The sequence below is a fragment of the Panthera uncia genome, chromosome C2, assembly GCF_023721935.1.
Source record: "Panthera uncia isolate 11264 chromosome C2, Puncia_PCG_1.0, whole genome shotgun sequence".
In the NCBI taxonomy this organism is placed as follows: domain Eukaryota; kingdom Metazoa; phylum Chordata; class Mammalia; order Carnivora; family Felidae; genus Panthera; species Panthera uncia.
The window spans coordinates 154237625-154259960 of NC_064810.1; the positions used below are offsets into that span (position 1 = coordinate 154237625).

The 22336-nt window shown below is 45.2% G+C and overlaps 2 protein-coding genes across 10 annotated transcripts in view; one reads left to right on the top strand and one right to left on the bottom strand.

The window, feature by feature from the left end:
• The window catches only part of SNRK (SNF related kinase), a 58799-nt gene extending 37750 nt beyond the window's left edge, over positions 1–21049 (top strand). For all 8 annotated transcript variants that reach the window (XM_049629090.1, XM_049629096.1, XM_049629092.1 and 5 more), the window contains 4 exons: positions 5364–5505; positions 10345–10557; positions 12807–12941; positions 17047–21049. In XM_049629090.1, the coding sequence (XP_049485047.1) occupies positions 5364–5505; positions 10345–10557; positions 12807–12941; positions 17047–18265 (1709 nt within the window). In that variant the 3' untranslated portion in view covers positions 18266–21049. The remainder of the gene's footprint in view (positions 1–5363; positions 5506–10344; positions 10558–12806; positions 12942–17046) is intronic.
• ANO10 (anoctamin 10) overlaps positions 12523–22336 on the bottom strand; it is a 225618-nt gene continuing 215804 nt past the window's right edge. For both annotated transcript variants that reach the window (XM_049629104.1, XM_049629102.1), the window contains one exon: positions 12523–12709. In XM_049629104.1, the coding sequence (XP_049485061.1) occupies positions 12596–12709 (114 nt within the window). In that variant the 3' untranslated portion in view covers positions 12523–12595. The remainder of the gene's footprint in view (positions 12710–22336) is intronic.

Sequence of the window (22336 nt, forward strand, 5' to 3'; positions counted from 1 at the left end):
AGAATCGGAAGCAGGCTCCAGGCTCTGAGCTGTCGGCACAAGGCCCGCCGCGGGGCTCGAACTCATGAGCCGTGAGATCACGACCTGAGCCGAAGTTGTATGCCAAACCAACTGAGCCACCCAGGCACCCCACTGATTTTCTTTTTTTTAAGTTTATTTATTTTGAGAAAGAGCACATGAGCCGGGGAGGGACAGAGAGAGGGAAAAAGAATCCCAAGCAGGCTCCACACTAACAGTGAGTATTGCCCTGACGCAGAGCTCGAACTCACGAACCATGAAGTCATGAGGTCATGACCTGTGCCGAGATCAAGAGTCAGACGCTTAATCGACTGAGCCACCCAGGCGCCCCTATTCTAACTTTCTTTTTAAGAGAAGAAATGATTGCTGGTTAAATAATAGAAAGTTGCTTCTAACTGGAGTGTTGGTAAAACCGGAAATAAGGTAGATACCCTAAAACATGGACTTGTCCAAATTCTTCATTCCTTGTCTACCCCACTCTTACCACTTGGAGAGTGGTCTCTAGTCAGGCCCCTCAGAACCAACCACTGATCTTGTTGGGAACAAGAATCTTCAGCATCCGGAGCTCTAGGTGGTTTTGAATGCAGATGTAGATCCTGTCGTGTAGGTAGGAATTCACACCAGAAGACCCCGGTACCAGAAACAAAGGTCGTGAGACCGACACGCTTCTGTAACAGTGCTGCTCTTCTAAGAAAGCATTGCTTTCTACATTCGTCTTGGGTCATACGTCGGTTGCTGCTAACCACAGTTGGAACTGAAACGTGTTTGCTTAAATCCTGCCGGTTTTAAGGGGTGTCGTGAAAGGTGCCGTACTTCATCTGTAGTGGTTTTAGAACATTCTGTTGCTGCTTTCGTGACTGATGGCTACACTGATAAAAGAAAGTGAGAAGAAAAAAATAGAGGTTTCTGCCTAGAACTTTTCTCCTGGTCTTCCCATTTTTATTACTTTCTAATCCCTGCTCTTTTTTTTTTTTTTTTTTTGGGGGGTCTCTAGATAATTCACTTCAGAAGTGACTTTTTAGAAGACCTCTCAGCAGTCATGACACCCTCCAGCCACCCCCCGCCCACCCTTTGACAGTAGTGTTTCCTCAAATTGTTAGTATGTTCTTTTAGACTGTTTTGTTTTCATTTTGATCTTTTGTTAGCCTTCCTAAAATGATCTTTGTAGTTTAAACTCCACCTCCAACCCTAGAAATGGCATAATTAAACTGTGTTATGACAGTTGACCTACCTAGCAGCTAAAGGAGACTTCACTGCTCATTTTTGGCAGCTCGAGGGAGACCAGTAACTCCCAGCCTTTATATTAACAAGGACTTCATTATCTTTCCACCCCTTCCCACAGTTCCATAAGTTGGAAGTGTTTTTTTTTTTTTTTAACCAGAAGAACTATATGTATTAAGTAATATTTTCTTTTTCCATTTTTTTTAACCAAGGGTCTATACCTGGGTCTGAAGTCAAAACATTAAGTTTGATTTTTCAGATGGTTGATATTTGTTAACCTGTGTACAATAGACAATTCCGTTAACATTTTTAAAAAATAAAAAATAATAGAAAATCCCCATTCCATGCTCTTTCTCTCACCTGTCTCCCTCCATCCATCCCCCATAAAGACTTGGCGAATCTCAAGCTGAGTCTATGATCTATACCTCGGGAGTGTGTAGTTTTATAAGCAAGTGTTTTTTAATGGAAAAAGATATTTTAAAATACAAAAATGACTTTTTAGGGGTGCCTGTGTGGCTCAGTCAGTTAAGTGTCTGACTCTTGGTTTTGGCTCAGGTCATGATCCCACAGTTCATGAGCTCGAGCTCTGCATCAGGCTCTGTGCTGACAGCGTTGGAGCTGGCTTGGGATTCTCTCTCTTTCCTCTGCTCCTCCTCTGCTTACGCATGAGCACATACTCTCTCTCTCAAATAAATAAACTTAAATTTAAAAATCTTAAAAAAGGGATTTTTATTAAGATGTGTGCCAACTCCCTCCCCCATTTGAGGGGAGAGTAATAGATAATCTTTCTTGTTGCCATTTTTAGCCCTGTGATACCACCTGTCTTGTCCTGGGGATCCAAGATTATGAATTACCACCTTTTTTAGCTGTATTACCAAGAGGCCTTTCCTGTTCCTCTCCCCTCATCTCCACTGGTGTTTCTTGTTGGCTTTGTGCCTTCTGAGCTATCTGTCGTCTGTTCCTCACAGTGAATAGGGAGTCCTGTAAGGGCACGGGTGTCCCCCATTCATCTCTGTGTCCCCTGTGCTCAGGAGCAGTGCCCGCCCAACACAGACGGATGGGGGCGAGGCATGGCAGCCTCCTTAGAATGTGTGCTGGGCTCTGTCCGGAATACTCGGCACGCATTCGAGTTTTCTGTTTAATACCCACAGCAACGTTAAGAGGAAGTGCGTTATTGCTACTATGCCCATCGAACAGTGGAGAAACACGTTCAAATCACTTGGCTAAAGTCCTACCACTTTGTGTTTATTTAGTGACTTTTTATCTCTTTCCTTTGGCCTTAGGATGGAAAAGTAAAATCATTCCAAGACAGTAGAATAAGAAGAGAAATTAAAAGTCTGGAAAATAAATAAATGGCATAAGCGGCCCCGTGAATAATCAGGTTGTCCCAGCGAGAGGGTCATTTGCCCTTTCTAAAACTTTGTCCCCCTGACCGCACTGCTGTTCTCGTCTAGTTTAGATCCTTTGCCTGATGTCACTTAGCTCTGCAGACTCCCAGGCATAGAATTATTTTTCCACATTTCTCAAATATTCGGCATCTGTATGTTCAGAAACTATTTGACCTCTGACCGGAAACAGTGGAAACGGTATATACATGTTATTTTTCTTCTTTTACTCTTCTAATCGTGCACCACTTCCTAGCAAGTGGAGTGTGTGAGTTTGCTTGGAGAAATGATCCTGCAGAGACCCTTTCCGAAGAATTGGACTTCCTTGTTCCTGCTGAGTTGATATTTAACAGAAAGTTTTCCTTAACCTGATAAGAACTTGGGGTAATTATTAGTTGATATTTATACTATTGCTTATGCTTTTAAAACATAAGCTTTGTGTAGTTGCACTGTCAGATATCATCTCCAATTTAGCATAGAGAAAAAGTAAAAAGCTAAAAAAACAAACTAGTTTATTCACAGTTGAAATACGAGATGGTAGAAGAAATAACGTAACCAGATTCATTTTATACAAATTGTTGTTTTGTGGGATTTATATGGAAAGACGAATCTAGTGTGTCTCAAATACATGTGTATTAATGGTTAGGGTTGGTTATAGTAGTAACCTCAGACATTGTCAGTATTTGAACAACAGAAGAAAGTTTTTATTTTAACTACCCTGATGTTTATTTTTATGCATTTTTATTGTGAGCCATTTAAAATCCCTTTCCCTTCTTCGGAGAAGAGATAGCCAAAAATAAAATAACACAAAATAAAATAAACGAACCAAAAAAAAAAAAAATGTGGTGGGTTTCCCTCCTTGTGTAGTGAACATCATTGAAAAGGTGAGTTTACTTTATCGTGAGTTTCTAGAATATAACTGCTTTGTGAAATGAGGGAGGGGCACTGCGTTAAAGGAGAATAAATGTAACTGCCACTTGTTCACAGTAGTGGCTTGGGAGTTGGGGCAGGTGACCCCCCAAAGTAGCAGGTTCAGGTTGTTCAAAGAGGGTTTAAGTTAACCATCAACTAGGTAAATTTCCTTTGAAATTCCCACTAAGTTACAACTAGAATTGGGGTTATAAATTCTTCTCACCAGAGGTTTAAAGAGCAGGTGCAGCTAGCCACCATTATGCAGATTGTTGGACTTTGCACGGCGATGGCCCTCTGCATTCCAAGATCAAGGTAAAGAAATGTGGGTCAGTGAGTGGAGCCAGCTTGCTGTCCTGGGGCGGTAGGTCACATAACTCATGCATCCTATAAGCAATGCCAGGCAGACCTCTTAGGGACACTGCAGAGCTTAAGGTTCAGACTGAATGCTCTTTAGGTCTCTTTCATTCTTACATATGTAATGTTTTAATTTTAGTAGATTTTTCCATCTGTTTCACTAATTTCCACTGAAGCATCCTTAGTAAAATTTATCGTATACATAAAAAAAAAGTCACAAGTGTTTATAATTTTGGGTTTCTGCCTTATTGCCTTCTTTGTTTAGTTTGGACCAAGGAAAAGATATTTTATTAACAAATTATAATTCTGCTGGAAAATAATATGGATCCTTCATTAGTTTGAGTGTTTAAGGTTAAGTGAAAATAGCAGTTGAGTATTAACAGATGTGGTGACAAAGTCCACGTGGCTTGCCTCTCCATTCTTTGTGGTGGCCTTTTTCTGGTAGAAAGCTTCTTGAATTCATCATCTCTTATTATATGAATGTTTACGTAGCATGTCTATACTTTTTTAGTTTCTGGAATGAATGAATGATTTGTGCTATCCTTCCTAAATGGAGTCCTCCTTTTTTCATTTGAAAAGCCATCATTTTTCCAACTGATTGGTGAGTTTGTTATTTAATGGCAAGAAGTGTAGGGGGTTATTTGTTATTGTGGGAGTTAATCTAATGCTACAGTTGGGAGGGTCCTCAGATGTCAGCTCGTCCAGACTTACAGTCAGTACAGGAATGTCTTATGTAGAATGTTAGACAGTTGCTCAGCCTTTGCTGAAATACTTACAGTGATGGAAAACCTACTATCTTTTCCAGCACTTTATTTAAGTAGCCTCTGCTGTTTTTAAGCCACAGTGTGGCTCCTGGTTACTTACATGTTCAGACCTAGCTCTGGCCTTGGAAATAATACATAACCTGTCTTTTTCTTTATTGACAACACAGAAATAGTTCTGTCCTCTCTGAATTTTAATTTTCTTAACTATAAAATGACTGTGACTGTGACTTAACATTATCTGGTTCTCTAACCAGGATCCAGGTGAAGAACAACTGAGATAATTGTGATATTAGGCAAGATCCGTTTCATGTCTCAGAGTATTAATAGTTTTTTCTCTGGTAAATAATGTCATGAGAAAAACAGCAGTCTGTTGTCCAGTGGTTTGGGAACCTTGATTGTTACTTTCCACTTGATGTTCTTGCCATTAACTAATGAATAAATGAATTAATTTGTTGAACATTTATTGACCATTCACCCTGTGGCTGAAGTGAATAGAAAAACAGTGAACAAGACAGATACCTTCCCTGCCTTATTGGGGCTTAAGTTTTCTTCCCCAAATGTTTGTTGTTATTGTTGTTGTTATTGTTTTGAGATATAAACGCTTTTCACTATTCAAATAAAATAATGTTGTTAGTCTACTTTTGCTCTTCTTAGTGTTTTTGGTTTTCTAACTCGTCCAGTATTTAACAGTCTGTCTTTTAATTTGTAGATATTTGGAGTCTGGGAGTGATCCTTTTCATGTTGGTGTGTGGACAGCCACCCTTTCAAGAGGCCAATGACAGTGAGACATTGACCATGATCATGGATTGCAAATATACAGTACCATCCCATGTGTCCAAAGAGTGTAAAGAGTAAGTAGAAACAAACAAAAAAAGAATGTGGAAACTTAAGTACTCATATAAAAACCAGAAGTTTTATTTTATTCCACGTCAAAAAAATTTGAGGTGACTTCAGCACCTGAGCATCTGGGTTTCTTTTAATTTTCAAACTTGATATTTTGTTCTTGTAAAGTGTATTTGGGGGGTCAACCCAGAATATGACTTGAAATTTGATATTAGAGTACAAAATGTATTAGTCTGTTTCTTAAATATATTTGTTTTCTTGAAATCCATTGCATGCCTCTTCAGCCTCCAAGAATGGTAGTTACTCACTTGAAATGAAGATATTACCATGGGAACTACCTTTCCCTTTTTGCATCAGCAAAAAAGCAAGACCACCTGGAATTATTTTAAATTCCAGAGAAAACTTAAGGCATATCCCATCCTGAAATAGACCACCAACACACCATTTTGGTGTTACATAAGGTGTCCCGTGATTTTATTTACAACATGACTCTCCCCAGTCGACAGAAGAGCTGTTTTGGTTTATAGGACTGTGGGAAGCCAGCAAACAAAAGTACACTCAAGTTGACTCTTTGGAATTTAGAGTACTTTATACTTTATGATAAACGTAGTGACAAATATAAAAGAACTGTTAGAAGCCCAGTATTTCATTGACATTGTGTGTGTGTGTGTGTGTGTGTGTGTGTATTTTTTTAATGAGTGATATTTTTAAGTAAGTTCAGCTGAGATTGTAGCTACTGCTTAAAGGATTTTGCTGTAGTAGCAAAGTTTAGTTTTTCCCATCAGCCGGTAAGAAAATCTGATAGCTTGAGACATCTTTTCTCCAAGTGGAGCCCCATCTTAAGTTGTGAGGTGGATGGTTAAGAATTTACATATTCAAACTCTCTGGATTCAGATACTGGCTTCTCCAGCTACTAATGATGTGACAGTGGTAGAACCTGTTCTAGCCTAAGAAATAGAACAGTAGTAATATCTTAGAAGCCTTCTGTTTCTCCCTCCTAGAGGGATTATTTTTAGTAATCGTAGGACCATTCATTTTTCTGCTTTTTCCTATATCAGTTTTGCTCACTTGTGTTTTTTAAGGAGTTTGTCCATTTTATGTCAATTTTCAAATGTATTGGCCTTAAGTATTAATATTTTCTGATTATATTTGTAAAGTGTATAGATCAGTGGGGATGTTGCACGTTATCATTCCAATATTGATAGTTTTTGCCTTCTCTTGATAAGTCTTACCTGAAGTTTGTTCATTTTATTAGTCTTTTTCAAAGAACTGCCTTTTATCTTTATTAATTTGCTTGTATTTTTTGTTTTATGTTGTGAATTTTATCTGTATTATTTTCCTTCTACCTATTTCATGGGCTAATTCTTCCTCTTTTCTCCCCCCCCCCCCCCCCAATCTTATGTTGGATACTCAGCTCACAAATTTTCCTGTTCTAATGTCAGAGTTAAGGCTATATAAATTGCCTTCTGGCACCATTTTTCTGGCATCTTAACTAGTTTTGATTTATAGGCCTGTTATTCAGTTCTGAGGATTTTCTAGTTTCAAATGGTTTATTTAACCTGTAAGTTTTTAGAGGGGAGTTCTACATTTCCAAGTGTATAGAGTTTTTGTAATTAGCTTTTTGTTCTTCATTTCTAACTTAATTGCATTGTAGTTCAAGAATATAGTCTATATAGTAACTAGTTTTTTGTTTGTTTCAAATTGTTGAGGCTTGCTTAATGCATAGCATGGAGTCAATTTTTGTAAAGGATCCTTTTGTTCTGGAAAACAATGTATATTTTCCAATTGTTGGGGTCAGTTCTATATACCTTAAGATCAAGCTTGTTAATTATGCCATTTAAATTACATACATCTTTTCTGAGTTTTTTGATTAATTACTTGATATATCACTTACTAAGATACTCTTCCACTGTGATGGTAGATTTATTGTTTTATTCTTGGAGCTCTGTCAGTTTCTTATTTGATTGTTTTAAGGCAGTGTTACCAGGTGCGAATTGTTGTATCTTACCAGTGAATTGAACTTACATATCACTCCTTATCTCTAATGATGCTTTTTGCCTTAAAGTCAATCTGTGTTATCTAGTTTTAGCTAGCCAAACCTGTCATCTTTGGTTAGCATTTATGTATGCTATATAGTTTTCCATTATTTTCCTTTAAATAAACCTTTTATCATCTTCGTTTTAAGTACATTTTTTTTTTTAACAGCTGGGAGCTGTTTTCGGAGCCATCTAAGCATTCTTGTCTTTTAATCAGAGAGTTTCCCATTCATATTTATTGTGTTCACTGAAAGGTATAGATGTATTTATGTTCTTTTTATATGCTTCATATTTGTCCTCCTTTTCTCTCTTTCTTTTTTTTTTTTTTTTTCTTTTTGTCTGTTCTTCTTTGGGATTGATGGAAGTTTTTCTTTTTCGCCTTATTTGGCTCTCTCCCTTCAACTAGCTTGGATGTTATAGTCTGTTTTAACACACACATACATGTTTGTATACTTAATTTAATAAAATTGAAAGTTAATCCTTATGTTTATTCTCTTCCCAAACAACCCAAAATCCTTAGAATACTTTATCATTCAATATTTCAGTAACCTTTTTTTTTTTAACTCCACAAATTAGACAGTATTATTATATGTAGTAAAAAATTGTTTAGAATTACCCAGATGTTTCATAAGAACTTTGTATATCCTTTTACTTGGGATCACATTCTTCTGCCAAAATTATACCCTTTAGAATTTCTTTGATGAGCATTTGTTGGTGATCAGCTTTCTCAGTTTTTCATTGAAGATAGCTTTATGTTACATGTGATCTTTCTCAGGTTATTGAAGATGTTATTCTGCACCTTCTGATATGTCTTGTTGCTATTGGGAAGTTAGCTGTTCAACCTTCTGTTGTTCTTGCATGGGTGATTTGTCTCTTCTCAGGCTGCTTTGAGAGCTTCTGTTCATTCTGCTTAGGATGTGTTGGGCTTCCTGGATCAGGATTTGTTTTCTTCCATGAATTTGGAAAATCCTTAACCATTATATTTTCAAATACAGTTTCTTGCCCATTCCCTCATTCCCTTCTGGAACTTGGGTTAGATGTACATTAGGTATTTTCACTCTTGTCCCCCATGTCTTTTAACCTTCATATTTTCTACCTCTTAGTCCACCAATGCAGGGTTATTTCTTTGGCTCTGTCTTTGAATTCTAATTCTCTTTATGTCTAATTTTTAAAAATTGTCCATTGCTTTTTTTTTTTAATGTTTAATTATTTTGAGAGAGAGAGAGAGAGCAGAGGAGGGGCAGAGGGAGAGAATCCCAAGCAGGCTCCACACTGTCCGTGCAGAGCCTAATGCGGGGCTTGATTTCAGGAACCATGAGATCATGACCTGAGCTGACATCAAGAGTAGGCTTAACCTACTAAGCCACCCAGGCCCCTCCACCCACCTTTTTTTTTTTTTTTTTTTTTTTTTTTTTAAGTATTTTTGTATTTTTGACAGAGAGGGAGACACAGAATCCAAAGCAGGTGCCAGGCTCTGAGCTGTCAGCACAGAGCCTGACATGGGGCTGAACCCATGAACTGTGAGATCATGATCTGAGCCAAAGTCATGCACTCAACCGACTGAGCCATCCAGACGCCCCAAGGCTTCTCCATGTCTTTTTTTTTTTTTTTTTTTATGTTTGTTTATTTTTGAGAGAGAGAGAGAGACAAAGTGTGAGCTGGGGAGGGGCAGAGAGAGAGGGAGATACAGAATCTGGTAGGCTTCTGCATGTCTTAAGCATATTCAACACAGTTACGGTCTATGTCTGAAAAATTCAGTATTTGAAGACTGCATTCTGATTTTGCTGTTGTGTGTTTTTTTGTTCCTGCTACAGGTGCTTGTTTCTTTTATATTTTTTGACTGTGAGGTTGTATTCTTTGTAATATGTGGGGAGTTCTTTCGGTTCCATTGCTACAGAGAGGGTTTGCATTTCCTTCTTGTAGGAGCCCAGGAGCACCTCCAGCTTAAAACCACTTTAAATTAACTTCTTCCCTGTGTGTTCCACGCACATATTATTAATTTGGACCACAAACATGTGGCATGTTTGAGGAGCTGCCTGTGGCTAGAAATTCTTAGATTTCCATGCCCGACCTCCACAGCCAGTGTCGAGGCAGGCAGGTTTCCTGCCTGATATCTTAGCAATAGATTTGTTTCTTATTTCTCAACAGAAGCTGGGATCCCAGCTCCTTACGAGGGCTCTAGTTGTGCCCCCTGCCTTCAGTAGGCCCTACACATTATATTCTGTTTTATGCACTCACTGTAGCCTTCAAACCCAAAGCAGAAGCAGTCAGGTCAAAGGCTAGCTTTGTCATTCGCCTCCTAAGACTCCTGCTTTGACTCCATTTTTACCTGAGTACCCCTTCCTTCCGTCTTGATGTACGTGTGCATTTACTATTTTGCCAGCACGGGGCATTTTAAACAAGATGCATGTGGCATTTAGGGTCATTCATTTTTCCGGAAGCAGATGTTGGCTCGTGCACTCTATCCTGTGTGTCATTGCTGATCATCGTAGCTGGTTCTGGTATGTCGCTAAGCCACAGTTAATCAAGGACAGATGTTGATACCTAGAGTTACTTGTAGATGATGGGAGGCTGTTCGGCTTGTCAGTATATCCGGCAATTGTGTTTTTCTATTTCTTAATCTGATGACGCTGAATTTTCTTTATTCCCATCTGCCACACCACCACCACCACCACCACCACCACCACCACCGGTGAACCTAATGGAATTGATGGTCTAAATGTAGGGAACAATTCCGATGAATAAAATAATCCACCGTTACTAATCCCTTCCAACAGTTTGCTCTAACAGTGAACTTACCTTCCTTTCCAGCCTGATCACACGGATGCTACAGAGAGATCCCAAGAGAAGGGCCTCCTTGGAAGAGATTGAGAATCATCCTTGGCTTCAAGGAGTGGACCCTTCGCCAGCCACAAAGTATAACATCCCCCTTGTGTCATACAAAAACCTCTCGGAGGAGGAACACAACAGCATCATTCAGCGCATGGTGCTCGGGGACATAGCGGACCGAGACGCCATTGTGGAGTATGTCGGCACTCGTGCGCATGGGGCCATGGGTTTAGGATTCGTGGAATGGGCTCTCCTCTTGACTTGCCAGGGCTTGTGGCCACCGTAATGGGTAGAGTTCCCAGCCGGCGGGGGTTATGTCATTTATCTCTAGAGTTCCTGGCCCGGTGCCTGTCTCATGGGTTTTGTTGTTTTATTGTTTTTATTTTTGTACTAGTGAACGAGTAAACCGTTGCTCGGCGTCAGCGAGTAATGTGGCCTCTCTCGCTTCCTACAGGGGGGGATTGGAGTAGCGTCTTGTGCATCCCAGTGCACGTCTTACCACAGCAGTATCCTCTTTGTTGCCGTGTCTCCCGCTGGTCCCACAGTGGGCAGGGAGAATGGGGCAGACCACAGCCTCTAAATCAGGGCTTGTCTTATGGGGCCAGTCACACATTGTTGTAAGTAACATTTTAGTGGGCCACCGCCGCACCTGGTGGCTTGGGTATCGTCACTGGCTGCATCGTGCTGTGATACTTTCTGGCCCTTCAGAGCCGCAGCAACCTGGAACCCACAAGATACAGAGTTGTTAATTAAATCCCTTAAAACCAAAGCTAGGTCTTAATAACCTAAGAAATGTGGAATTAGGGATAATATAAAGATGCTGTTGCTTTGTTTTAGCAATGATTGGTTCCTATAAGAGGTCCTGTCTAGAAAATTATGAAGTATTTCCACAAATGAACAATCAAAAGTTGGTTAACCTGTTGAATGAAACAGGTATAATGGAAAGAGGACATATTCTGGGGGGCAAAAAACCCAAAACAAAACAAAAAAGACCAGGTTCAAAATTTTGGTGTAAATACACATTTCTACAGATAGCCAGCTGCATTATGAGTTTTCACAGATTGATCCATAGCTACTTAATGACCTAAATGAACAGGAAGAGCAGGACACTTGCTACTTCTGCCAAGGACATTCGATTTAGGAATGTGTAGAAAGTGATTTTTCATTTTGAGTGGATAGAAGGCTCTTTGTATCTGGCTGAATTGGCTTAATGTTCTTAGCTTAAATAAATACATGCAGTGGTATCATTTAGAACGATTTGTAATTCCTGTAAATTCAGTGAGAAATCTGAAGGGAAGGACAGTCTCACTGGGTCAGGTGACCCTGTTTTCCTGTCCACTAGTGGGCACGTGCATGGTGAAAGGGAGGCCCAAGGCTCCCCCAGGCTGGTCTCAGGTCTCGCCTGTGGCCCACGTCTCCTCCTGAGCATGACTTCTCAACTCAAAGACACGTGTTTTGGTTCCCCGAACACAGGCCAATGTCCTTATCTGGTACTCCGCTTAGGAAACCACTCTAAGAAGTCGTTCTGAGCCCTGAATTGCATCAGGGGGCTCTTCAGAGTGGCCCCTCAGCCTGCCCAGCCCCTTAGCTGTGACCCTTCCCCCCGCAACCCCATTCATTTTGTGAAAAGCAGTCGCTGTATTGCTTCTTTCCTGAGTGTTCATTGTGTATTTTCTACTATGGAAAGTTTCTGAAAAGTACAGTTACGTATTTCTGGGCCCGGTAGACCATTTTTCGCGCAGTCTTGCAGTTCCCAGGCCAGGCCGGCTGCAGGAGAGCGGGTGGCCGTGTGCCCTGTGCGTGTGCCGTGACAGCCCCTGGCCGCACGGTGCGTGCCCAGACTAGGTGCTCCAAGCGCTCTTTTGAAGTGGATGAATGAGTACGTTGATTTTATTCAAAGAGGAGGCTAATGACGTGCTCTCAGATACATTAACAATTCATTAGTGTGTAAAATGCCAATAAATGCAAAGAGTGTAAAAAGAAAAACTTTTCCTAATTTTTCTGATTGATATTAGTGTCTCATAACGCACTGCCATTTCCTACTCTGATGGGAGCACGTGAGCCAGTTTAATGAAAACAAACACTTTGACACACACATTACATTTTTGGATAACGCATACATTCTTGGAAAGCTTTGCTACCTTTTTTATGTGTGGGAAACTGACACCCAGCTCGGCAGCTATCAGCATTTTTTATTTTTCTTACAAATTGAACATTTTTATGGAGTCATTTTTTAGAATTTCAGGAGTGATCTAAATAATGACTTGCTTGGGTTTTTTTTTTCCTCTTGTCTGTGTTTTTTCATAATTTTAAAGATTCCAGGGCATTGGATTTCATTTGCTTGTACCTAAAAAAAAAAAAAAAAAAAAAAAAAAATCAGTTCTGCTTGTAAAAAAGCAAACCCTCTGACGTGGCTTATATCTGTTCCCCCTTCTTTTCCTCAGAGCCCTGGAAACCAACAGGTACAACCACATCACGGCCACATACTTCCTGCTTGCTGAAAGGATCCTGAGGGAGAAACAAGAGAAAGAAATACAAACCAGATCTGCAAGCCCTAGCAATATCAAGGCCCAGTTTAGGTGAGAAAAAAAATCCTCCCTGATTTTAGTAAGTTTAATGTTTTGAAATAGTGAACCCCTTTTTCAAAAATGCTTCCTAATCACTCTTTGGGGCAAGAGAATATAAACAGGGGTGGCAGCCTCATGGGAGAGGCCGTGCATGGGCTCTCCGCGTGTGGGGGTCCTGTCCCTTCGTCACCAAGGACACCTTCCCTCCTGCGTTCAGGGGAGAGGGGCTGTGGCTGCTGGCCTGGCCAGGAAAACACGTTTGGAGAAGCAGCTGAGTGTGTGTCAACTATTTTCCATTAAACTCTTCCAGATATGATATGTATTAATGTGTTATTTTCTTTTAATTTTTCATTCCAGGAACAAGGCCATACTTTCCCTCAGTTTGTTTTTGTTTTTGTTTTTTTTTTAACGTTTTTATTTATTTTTGAGACAGAGAGAGACACAGCATGAATGGGGGAGGGGCAGAGAGAGAGGGAGACACAGAATCGGAAGCAGGCTCCAGGCTCTGAGCCATCAGCCCAGAGCCCGACGCGGGGCTCGAACTCAAGGACCGCGAGATCGTGGCCTGAGCTGAAGTCGGACGCTTAACCGACTGAGCCACCCAGGCGCCCCTCCCTCAGTTTTTTTAAATAATTTTTAAGAACATCCAGGGCATTTCTGTGCCATTGTGTTAGCTCAGGATTTCAGTGATTACACACATCAGCTAGTTGATTTATTGGCTGCCTGACCTTGGGAGGTCACTTAACCTCTTTCTGACTGGGAGTGACAATGGGAGTGATAATACTGTCTGCCTCCTGAACTGGGCTGCTCTGTGTGCTGTCCCTGTTATGAGTATTTTACCACCACCGTTGTCAAAGTCGTGAGTGTGCTTTCCATCTTCTCCTCCTCCCCCCTCCCACCCCCTCTTTCCCACTTTGCTTTTTCTTCTGCCATATTAGCTTTCTATTTAAAATCAAAGCATGGAGAGGGTTCCTTTTTGACATCACCACTCTGAAAGTTATATATAATTTATCTTTCCCTCTTCAGATGAAGTAATCCGTGGAAGTGTAGTGATTCAAAAAGAGAAGGATGCTCCCAATTCTGAATAATTCTCTACTCTTACATCCACATAGGAATATGTATGTATGTGTGAATATTAAGTAGTAATTATTATTTAAAACAGGCAGAAAGCCATTGGATTTACATTACGTGCTGTCAGCTTGCCGTGTGTAGGCTGTTACTTGGGATGGGGCGACAGAGAAGAGAGACAAAAATGTTCCTGGGTGGCCAAAGAATAAAGATTAGAAATCTAGAACTGGAAAGTGGTCTTTGTAACTTCATTTATATCCTGGATGGAGTCTTCTGTAATAAAGCCTAGGCATGCTGTGTGGTATCTGCTTGGAAGAGGACTGGGCCCCGGGGGCTGGGGGCTCTTGGGCGTGAGACCAGCCAGGACCATGACTTTGAGTGGTGAGGTCAACCTACTCCCGGGCTGAGGCCCCTGATGGGAAAGAGCAGGGTCACCACACATCGGGCCACCGAGTCTGGAGTCACCCCAGCCTTGGAGAATGGAATGTTTGGATTTGAGCTATTTTTAGGGAAACAGATCAGAACTCAATCTAAACTTGATCACATATGTAAACGAGTTAAGTTGGTTTTACTTTATTATAAAAGTTAACAAAACTGACAGAGGCGATAGAGAAGTATCAGAACCTTCCCTCAGCTTTTCCTTTTATTCTCCTGGGGATGCTGGAGTGGAGATGCTGTGAGGGCCTCGCCTCCTCCCGGGCCCAGGCAAGGTGGTAGACCTGCTTCCTTGCCTTCTTCTTATTGTCACTGTGACTTTGCCAGAACCCTGGACCTGACTTGGTTCTGCTGCTGGACGTGCCCTCAGGTCAGTGACCCCGAGTCAGTAGATGGGCCTTTGAACCAGCAGTTAGCTCCCCAAGAGGGGCAGGCAGGGGGAGCCGGGGACCCCCGGCCGCAGGCAGTGCACCTTCTTCGTGTTCTGCCGGGGTGGGATGGAAGCGTGGTGCGGTCTGTGTGTTAGAAGAGGCCTCACGGGGTCCTCTGAGGAGCTGACCCTAGCACGGGAGGGCTCGGGGCCGGCATCCTCTGACAGACCTGGAAGTGAGGAGGACCACTGAGGCCAGACCGCAGACGTCTGTCTGTGCAGCCACAGCCATCCGGAAGCTTCCTAGGTTGCCTCGGGGGGGGGGGGGGGGGGGGGGAGTAACCGTGGAACCCAACCCACATGTCACTGTTCACAAGCCTGCATGACCTTGGGCAGGTTTCTTACTGTGTTCTCATTTCCTCGTCTGTGAAGAGGGAAGATGCGGCTCCCTTGTGGAGCACCAACCCCCGTCAGGCTCCCGGGACAGCGCTGGCTCTGGTGAGCACTGAGGCAGTGAACCGTGCCGTCCATGTGACTCCTTCCTAATTCTTGTTTAGCTGTCTCTCCTCTGTTTTGTTAAGCCAGATTTGCTCACAGTGTTGTGACAATACAGATGACTTAGTTTAGCACAACAGGAGCTCACGTGCGTGCTCGGTTAACGTGAGCCGTTTAACAACTTGACTCACTCCTATAAAAGCGATCGGTTCGGACGTGGCCAGTGGAGGCGCCACCCCAGCAGCAGCACCCAGCCGGCCTGTTCCTGGGCGCGGGTTCTGAGAACGGCGTTGGCTTTCTTCTCGGGAGGTGAGGCGTGAAGAGCCCCCGCCACTTGGCGGGTCCCCGCGTCCTGGACTGCGCCGGCTGCCGCTCTGCTGGTCGGACACCGTGGGCCGCTGGCCTCCCAGCCCGGGGCCCCCCAGGGTGCCCCAGAGCCGCCGGCTTCACGTACTTGTGTGGCTGGGGGACGGGTGACTTGTCCAGAGGCACTTAGTGACCTCAAAGACCTTATCCGGCACTCGGCTCTCCTAAACTACCCAGCAGTGACTAGCCGACGGGCCACTGAGAAAGGACCGTTGGTTCTGAGCTGCGGAAGAGAGGTCTATCATAAATGCCGGGTGGTTTTTTTCCAACTATAGATTTAATTGAGTTTTATTTCTGGGAACATAATCGGTGTGAAACAAAAGTGTCATAGTGTGGAAGGGGCTACTTTAAATCTCTCTGGCATCTGCTCTTACCCCGGACAGGGAGGACGAAACAGGCCAGAGACCTCATTTTCAAAAGTCTTTTTCTTTGGCTGCCAAGCAGTGTTCTTGTTCCTTAGGTGACTCTAGATTGGGGAATAAAATTGAAGGTTCAGTAATTATGGATTTGGCGCCCGTTTCGCTTGTGTGGACATCTAAAAACACGTGCATTTAGGGGTGCCTGGGTGACTCAGTTTAAGCGTCCAACTCTGGGTTTTGGCTCAGGTCATGATCTCACGGTTCTTGAGTTCGAGCCCTGCGTCCTGCCTCTGTGCTGACAGCACAGAGCCTGGAGCCTGCTTCGGATTCTGTGTCTCCCACTCCCTCCCCCGACCCCCGCTCGTTCACGCGCGCTCTCTCAAAAATAAACATTACAAGAAGTTTTTTAAAAATACGTGCATTTATATTTAGCTTGGTGTGTTTTTTAATTGATGAAGAGATGCATGCCAGTGTACGTTGACTTTTCTTTGCAGTACTCTATTTAATCTTGAGCTGTTCCCACTTTTACACCATCCTGTCCTATCCGGAAGACTGGGCATTTCAGGTGAATTGTATTTTATTTTTTCAGGTGAATTTTATTAGCAAACCATATACCTCAAAGGTCGTGCGCCAAGACCCAAAGGAACAAAATGTGTGGTGTTTGAATTTTGCTTTGGTGACCTCCCTGTGCTGTTTAAAACTGCTTTCTTGTGGTGTAAGATGTGTATGGGAAGACGGGGCTGGCTCTTGGCCCTCTTTCCCGCCAGCTCTGATGTGTCCATTTGGCCAGTGAGCCACAGACCGGACCCGTGGTTCAGAACCACGTTCGCCCTGCTGGCGCCCTCGCTGATCTTTAGAGGACGTCGAACGGGCTTGCAAGGCCGCTGGGGTGGTTTTTCCTTTTCTTGTCTTTTTTCTTTCTTTGTCAGTCTGTGGATTTTGCCCCGTAAGTATCGCGTGGCGTGGCGTGTAGGTAGAGTCTGCCTATTATCACATGGCTCTCTCCTTCCAATCTGTTACGCAGGCAGTCGTGGCCAACCAAGATCGACGTGCCCCAGGACCTGGAGGATGATCTCACGGCCACTCCTCTGTCCCACGGGACCGTCCCTCAGTCTCCTGCTCGGGCTGCCGACGGCGTCCTCAACGGCCACAGGAGCAAAGGCCTGTGTGACTCGGCCAAGAAAGACGACCTCCCCGAGTTGGCCGGACCGGCGCTCTCCGCGGTGTCACCTGCGAGCTTGAAGCCCACGGCCGGCGGGCGCAAGTGCCTGTTCCGGGTGGAGGAGGACGAAGAGGAAGATGAGGAGGACAAGAAGCCCGTGTCCCTCTCGACGCAGGTGGTTCTGCGCCGGAAGCCCTCGGTCACCAACCGGCTGACGTCGAGGAAGAGCGCTCCCGTCCTCAACCAGATCTTTGAGGAAGGGGAGTCCGACGACGAGTTCGACATGGATGAGAACCTGCCTCCCAAGCTGAGCCGGCTGAAGATGAACATCGCCTCCCCGGGCACCGTGCACAAGCGCTACCACCGCAGGAAAAGCCAGGGCCGCGGCTCCAGCTGCAGCAGCTCGGAGACCAGCGACGACGACTCCGAGAGCCGCCGGCGGCTGGACAAAGACGGCGGCTTCACCTACTCCTGGCACCGGCGGGATAGCGGCGAGGGGCCCCCCGGGAGCGAGGGCGACGGCGGGGGCCAGGGCAAGCCGAGCGACGGCGGCGGCGGCGGCGGCGGCGGCGGCGGCGGCGCGGACAAGGCCAGCCCGAGCGAGAGCGGCGCGGGCGGCGGCAGCCCCGCGGGCGGCTCGGGGGGCAAGCCCACGGGCACGTCGGGCAGCACGCGCCGCTGCGCCGGCCCCGGCCCCGGCCCCGGGGAGCTGGTCCAGAGCCTCAAACTCATGAGCCTCTGCCTGGGCTCGCAGCTGCACGGCGGCGCCAGGTACATTCTGGACCCGCAGGGCGGCTTGCCGTTCTCCAGCGTGAAGGTGCAGGAGAAGTCCACGTGGAAGATGTGCATCAGCTCGACGGGGGGCGCGGGGCCGGCCCCCGGCGCGGGCGGCGGCAAGTTTTTCTCCGACCACGTGGCCGACGGCGCCGCGGAGCTCGGACGGATAAAGAGCAAGAACCTGAAAAACAACGTGCTGCAGCTACCTCTGTGCGAAAAGACCATCTCTGTGAACATCCAGCGGAACCCTAAGGACGGGCTGCTGTGCGCCTCCAGCCAGGCCAGCTGCTGCCACGTCATCTGACCGCGGCCCCGCCGGCCCCCGGCCCCCGCCCCCCGCCGCCCGCCCTGAGCGGAGCGCCCCGGCCCGGCCCGGCCCGGCCCGGCCCGGCCCTCCGGCCGCTCTCCGCGCTTCCTCTCTTCGAGGGGGCGTTCGGAGCAGTTATTTATTACCTTCGCGTTTGTTCGCCTGCCGACGTGACAATGCATGGTCTTTGTGCATGCTGCTAGACACTGCTTTTCTTTTCCAGCCGAAAAGTCTCTTGTGTCATTTTTACACTTATAATTTTAATGTGGATGATCAGGATTAAATTAAAATGTATATTTGGGACCTAAGATACACGGAGCACTTAGAAATTGGATGTCCTGCACTTAACCTAGAGAGAAAAAAATGCTTCTGTCTCCTTGTGAGAAACGTAAATTCCCGTCCTGACCTTCTGCGAGAACGGAAACTCCGTGCCCTGAGGCACACGCCGTGCTGTCCGAGACCGAACCAAAGCAATAACGTTGTGTTGCCGCCGGGCCTGGAGCCCGCGAGCGAGCGAGCTAGCGAGTGCGAGCCCCGCCTCCCGGGGCCCGAGCCCCGCCTCCCGAGGCCCGAGCCCCGCCTCCCGAGGCCCGTGAGGGGCGGAGTACAGCGAGCGTCTGCACTGAGAACCTTAAAACCATGATTTCAATACACCCACACCTGTTTGTCTTAAGCTCTAGTGTGAAAACAAGGTTGGGCTCGTAAAATTTAACTGAAAAAGATTTTCTTGTTTTGTACTAGGTGAGATAAAGTACTTAGATTTATAAGGCAGCTTCCCCCGTAGTGGTAAATTACAAGCAGACAATCTTATTTTGTAACGTGATGAAGTGAACTGATGGTGTCTTAACTCTACTTATAGAGTGTACGTCTGTCCAACAGAACAAAAAGATGCTCGGTGTAAATTCCTTCCCGTAGGGGACATCCTAGGGTTTCCTTTAAAACCTTGTAGATAGAAGAAACTGTAGGGCCTAATATGGAAGCAAAGGTGCACACAGAGGGTGGCAAAGTCAAAAGCCTATAAATTAAAAAAAAAAAAAAAAAATTACTGGGCTGTGATCTTTCGCAGTTTGGTAACTCGGTTGTCTCTTCTGTTTTTTCCATTCTTCTATGTTCTCTGGCTGTCCAGTAAGCTACGAGAATTGGCTGATCAAAAAATACACCTATAAAAGTGAAATTCACACGTACAGCAGACAAAACGCACAAAGCCTGCTTTGTGTTTTGTTGTTGTTTTGGTTTTTTTCTTTTTTTTTCTTTTTCTTTTCTGGAGGCGTTTTCCACTTTGCCTTCCTGCCAAAACAATAATCGAAGAACTCTTGCTTTAAACTGTTCCTGTACAAAGACGACTTTTGACCAGATAATCCTCTTTCGTGGCGTCTTGTCTCGTAAGACGCACCATATTGCAGATGGCTAACTTTGAGAGGGGCCGGATGCCGCCTCTGCAAGCTGTGCCCCGGGGGGTCTTCAAAGCGGTGCTTATCCACAGCGGGGGTGGGATGCGGCCGGGCCGGGGGTGGGGGGGGCCTTCCCACTCCCAGCAGCTTCCCTTCGTGTCTCTCAAGTGACCGTCGCTTTGTCCGCAGAGGGGGCAGAGCACCCAAGGACTGCATTCCACGGCTCTCGGCTCGTCCAACTACACGCTGATTCTGCTACTCACGATGCGTATAGTTTAGTCCGCACTAGGGAATTTCACAGTATACTTACTAAACTAAGTAAAGGTGATACTTAAAATACTTCTTTTACTTTCTAGACCTAGGCTAGATATGTTTTAAGCTACAGCTCTAGTTCATTGTGATATTTATAACTGAAAGCTACCAGAAAAGATGTGTGGGTGAAGCCATAGAACATATTTGCTTGAAATTCTGAGCAGGGATCTTATAAAGGGCCAGAAATAAGATGTGTGGTTCACATAGACAAGTGAGCGTAACATCTGTATTAAACGTAGGAGAGAAGTTTCTAAAGGGCATTGGCAATAAACTCTTTGTTGCAGCTGTTTTCCAAGTAATGTAAATACTTCTTCCCGTGATTATGTATAGCCTTGGAATGGCACCTTTTAACTAACCCACGTGTGTTTGGTCTCCGATGGTTTTTTATATTCCGACGTATATGTGGTGCTCACTCTAGGAGCGGCAGTGTTGACCGTTCATGCTGCACAGCTGTATCATAGAGCCTTATTAGTCGCGTGTGCTTGGTTGGCCCTCTGGGTATACAGAGGTTAGTCTGAGTGGCGTCTTACTCACCTGTTCGTAAGTGAATGACTGTGCATGTGTTGTATGTCATAGTATGTCGTCACATAAAAGGGAGGGAGCAGATAACCGTTACATGAAGATAATATTGGACCAAACTCTTTACTAGCTCTAAACAGTTTCTTGTACCCCTTAACCTGTCTTCAGAAGTTGCATAGAGTTATAGTAGTGTGTAAATTAAATATTGTGGAAAAACAATTAGTCTTGTATTTTTCTGTACGTGTGTGTACATATATTATATATATATACACATATATATATATATAAAATTATGTACTTCTGGCAATTCTATCTGTATTTAAAGACGTGACAATCTCGACACCGATCTTAAGAACAGCCGTGAGACTGAATCGAAGTAAGGGTCTCCCTACCAAGTGAGAACTGATGTGTGTTAAGAGGGTACAGAGTCATCAGCTGATTTGGTCGGTTGCTTCCACTGCTGGTGGATTTTCCTCACTGTGTGAACATCGACAGGTATGTGACAGATGGGAAGAACAATCCAAATAATAAAGTGGCATATTGGTGTTCAGCAATACAAGCCGAGTCCGTGTTTCTGTGTCTTGCGAGTGCAGCTGTGTCGAGACCCAGCCTGCGTCATGTGCACCTGTGCTGCCAGAGGTGCCTGGAAAGAATCGAACCGTGACTGTTCTTGCTTGAAACTCCTGACCGCAAGTCTCGGGCGGCCCCAGGACTGCCCGTCAGCTGTGCTTCGCTCCCCGGGTCCGTCGCTTTCCTCACCCGGCTGGGCCACCGGGCTCCCTGACGGTGGGCTGAACCCAAGCGACGGAAGGGAAGGGCCGCAGGCTCCCGCTGCGCCCCCCACCTTCACCTGTGCCGCGTGCCCTGCCCTTCCTCCCGGCGGTGGGATTCCAAGGTCAGTTCCTTCGCTCACACCTTGAGCCTGTCCGGGTGTAAGTGAGGCAGCCGTGGGGACTACCGGCCGTTCTCTTCTTTCTCTTCGATCTTCGCTTCTCCGCTAGATCATCCCTAACAGCAAACAAAACAAACCGGACTTTGTTCCCCTATCTTAAAAAGATGTCTTTGTTCTCTCTCTCCGCTCTCTGGACCCTTCCAGTCAGGCTCTCGCTGCTGTCGTCCCACGGTAACTGCTTTGCTCAAGGTCAGCAGTGACCTCCAGGTGCTAAAACCAGTGGTCGGTTTTTAAAAACGGCTTTGAGATGCACCGCTTGTACGATTCAGGGGGTTCCGTGTAGATGTGCAAGCGTTACCACAAACCCCGAAAGAAATCTGTACGCGTTCGCGCCTCTTCCCTTCCCGTCGGCCCCCACCATAGCCTTGGGCCCTGGCGGCCACAACCCCAGTGGTCAGCTTCAAGCCCACGGTAGCGTGTGAGCAGTTGGGCAGCCTTCCTTGTGAACCCCCTGCTGTTCTGGGGCCCGCTTTCAGCTCACGGCTTCCCATCCCCCGGCTGCTAGTTCTCCCAAACTCTGAACTTGGGAGTACTGCAAGTTCATTCCTGGAGCCTTCTCTGCGCTCAGTCTCTCTGCCATCCCATTCAGTTTACGTGCTGATAGAACCCAAGATACATTCAGCCCACGTCCCAGGAACACCAGACTCCGACAACCTCTTTGACTCAGCTACACGGATGTGTCTGATAAGCACCTTAGTTCGTGTTCAAAACTTACAACCTTCCCCTCAAAATCCTTCCCCCCCTAATTTTTCCCGTCTCGTAAGTGGCCGCTCTCAACCTTTTTGTACAAGAATCTTGGTATCACCCTTCCCTTTTTTTTAATTTTTTTTCTTTTTTTAGCGAGAGGGAGAGTGCGTGAGCCGGGGGGGGGGGGGGGGGGGGGGGGGGGGGGGG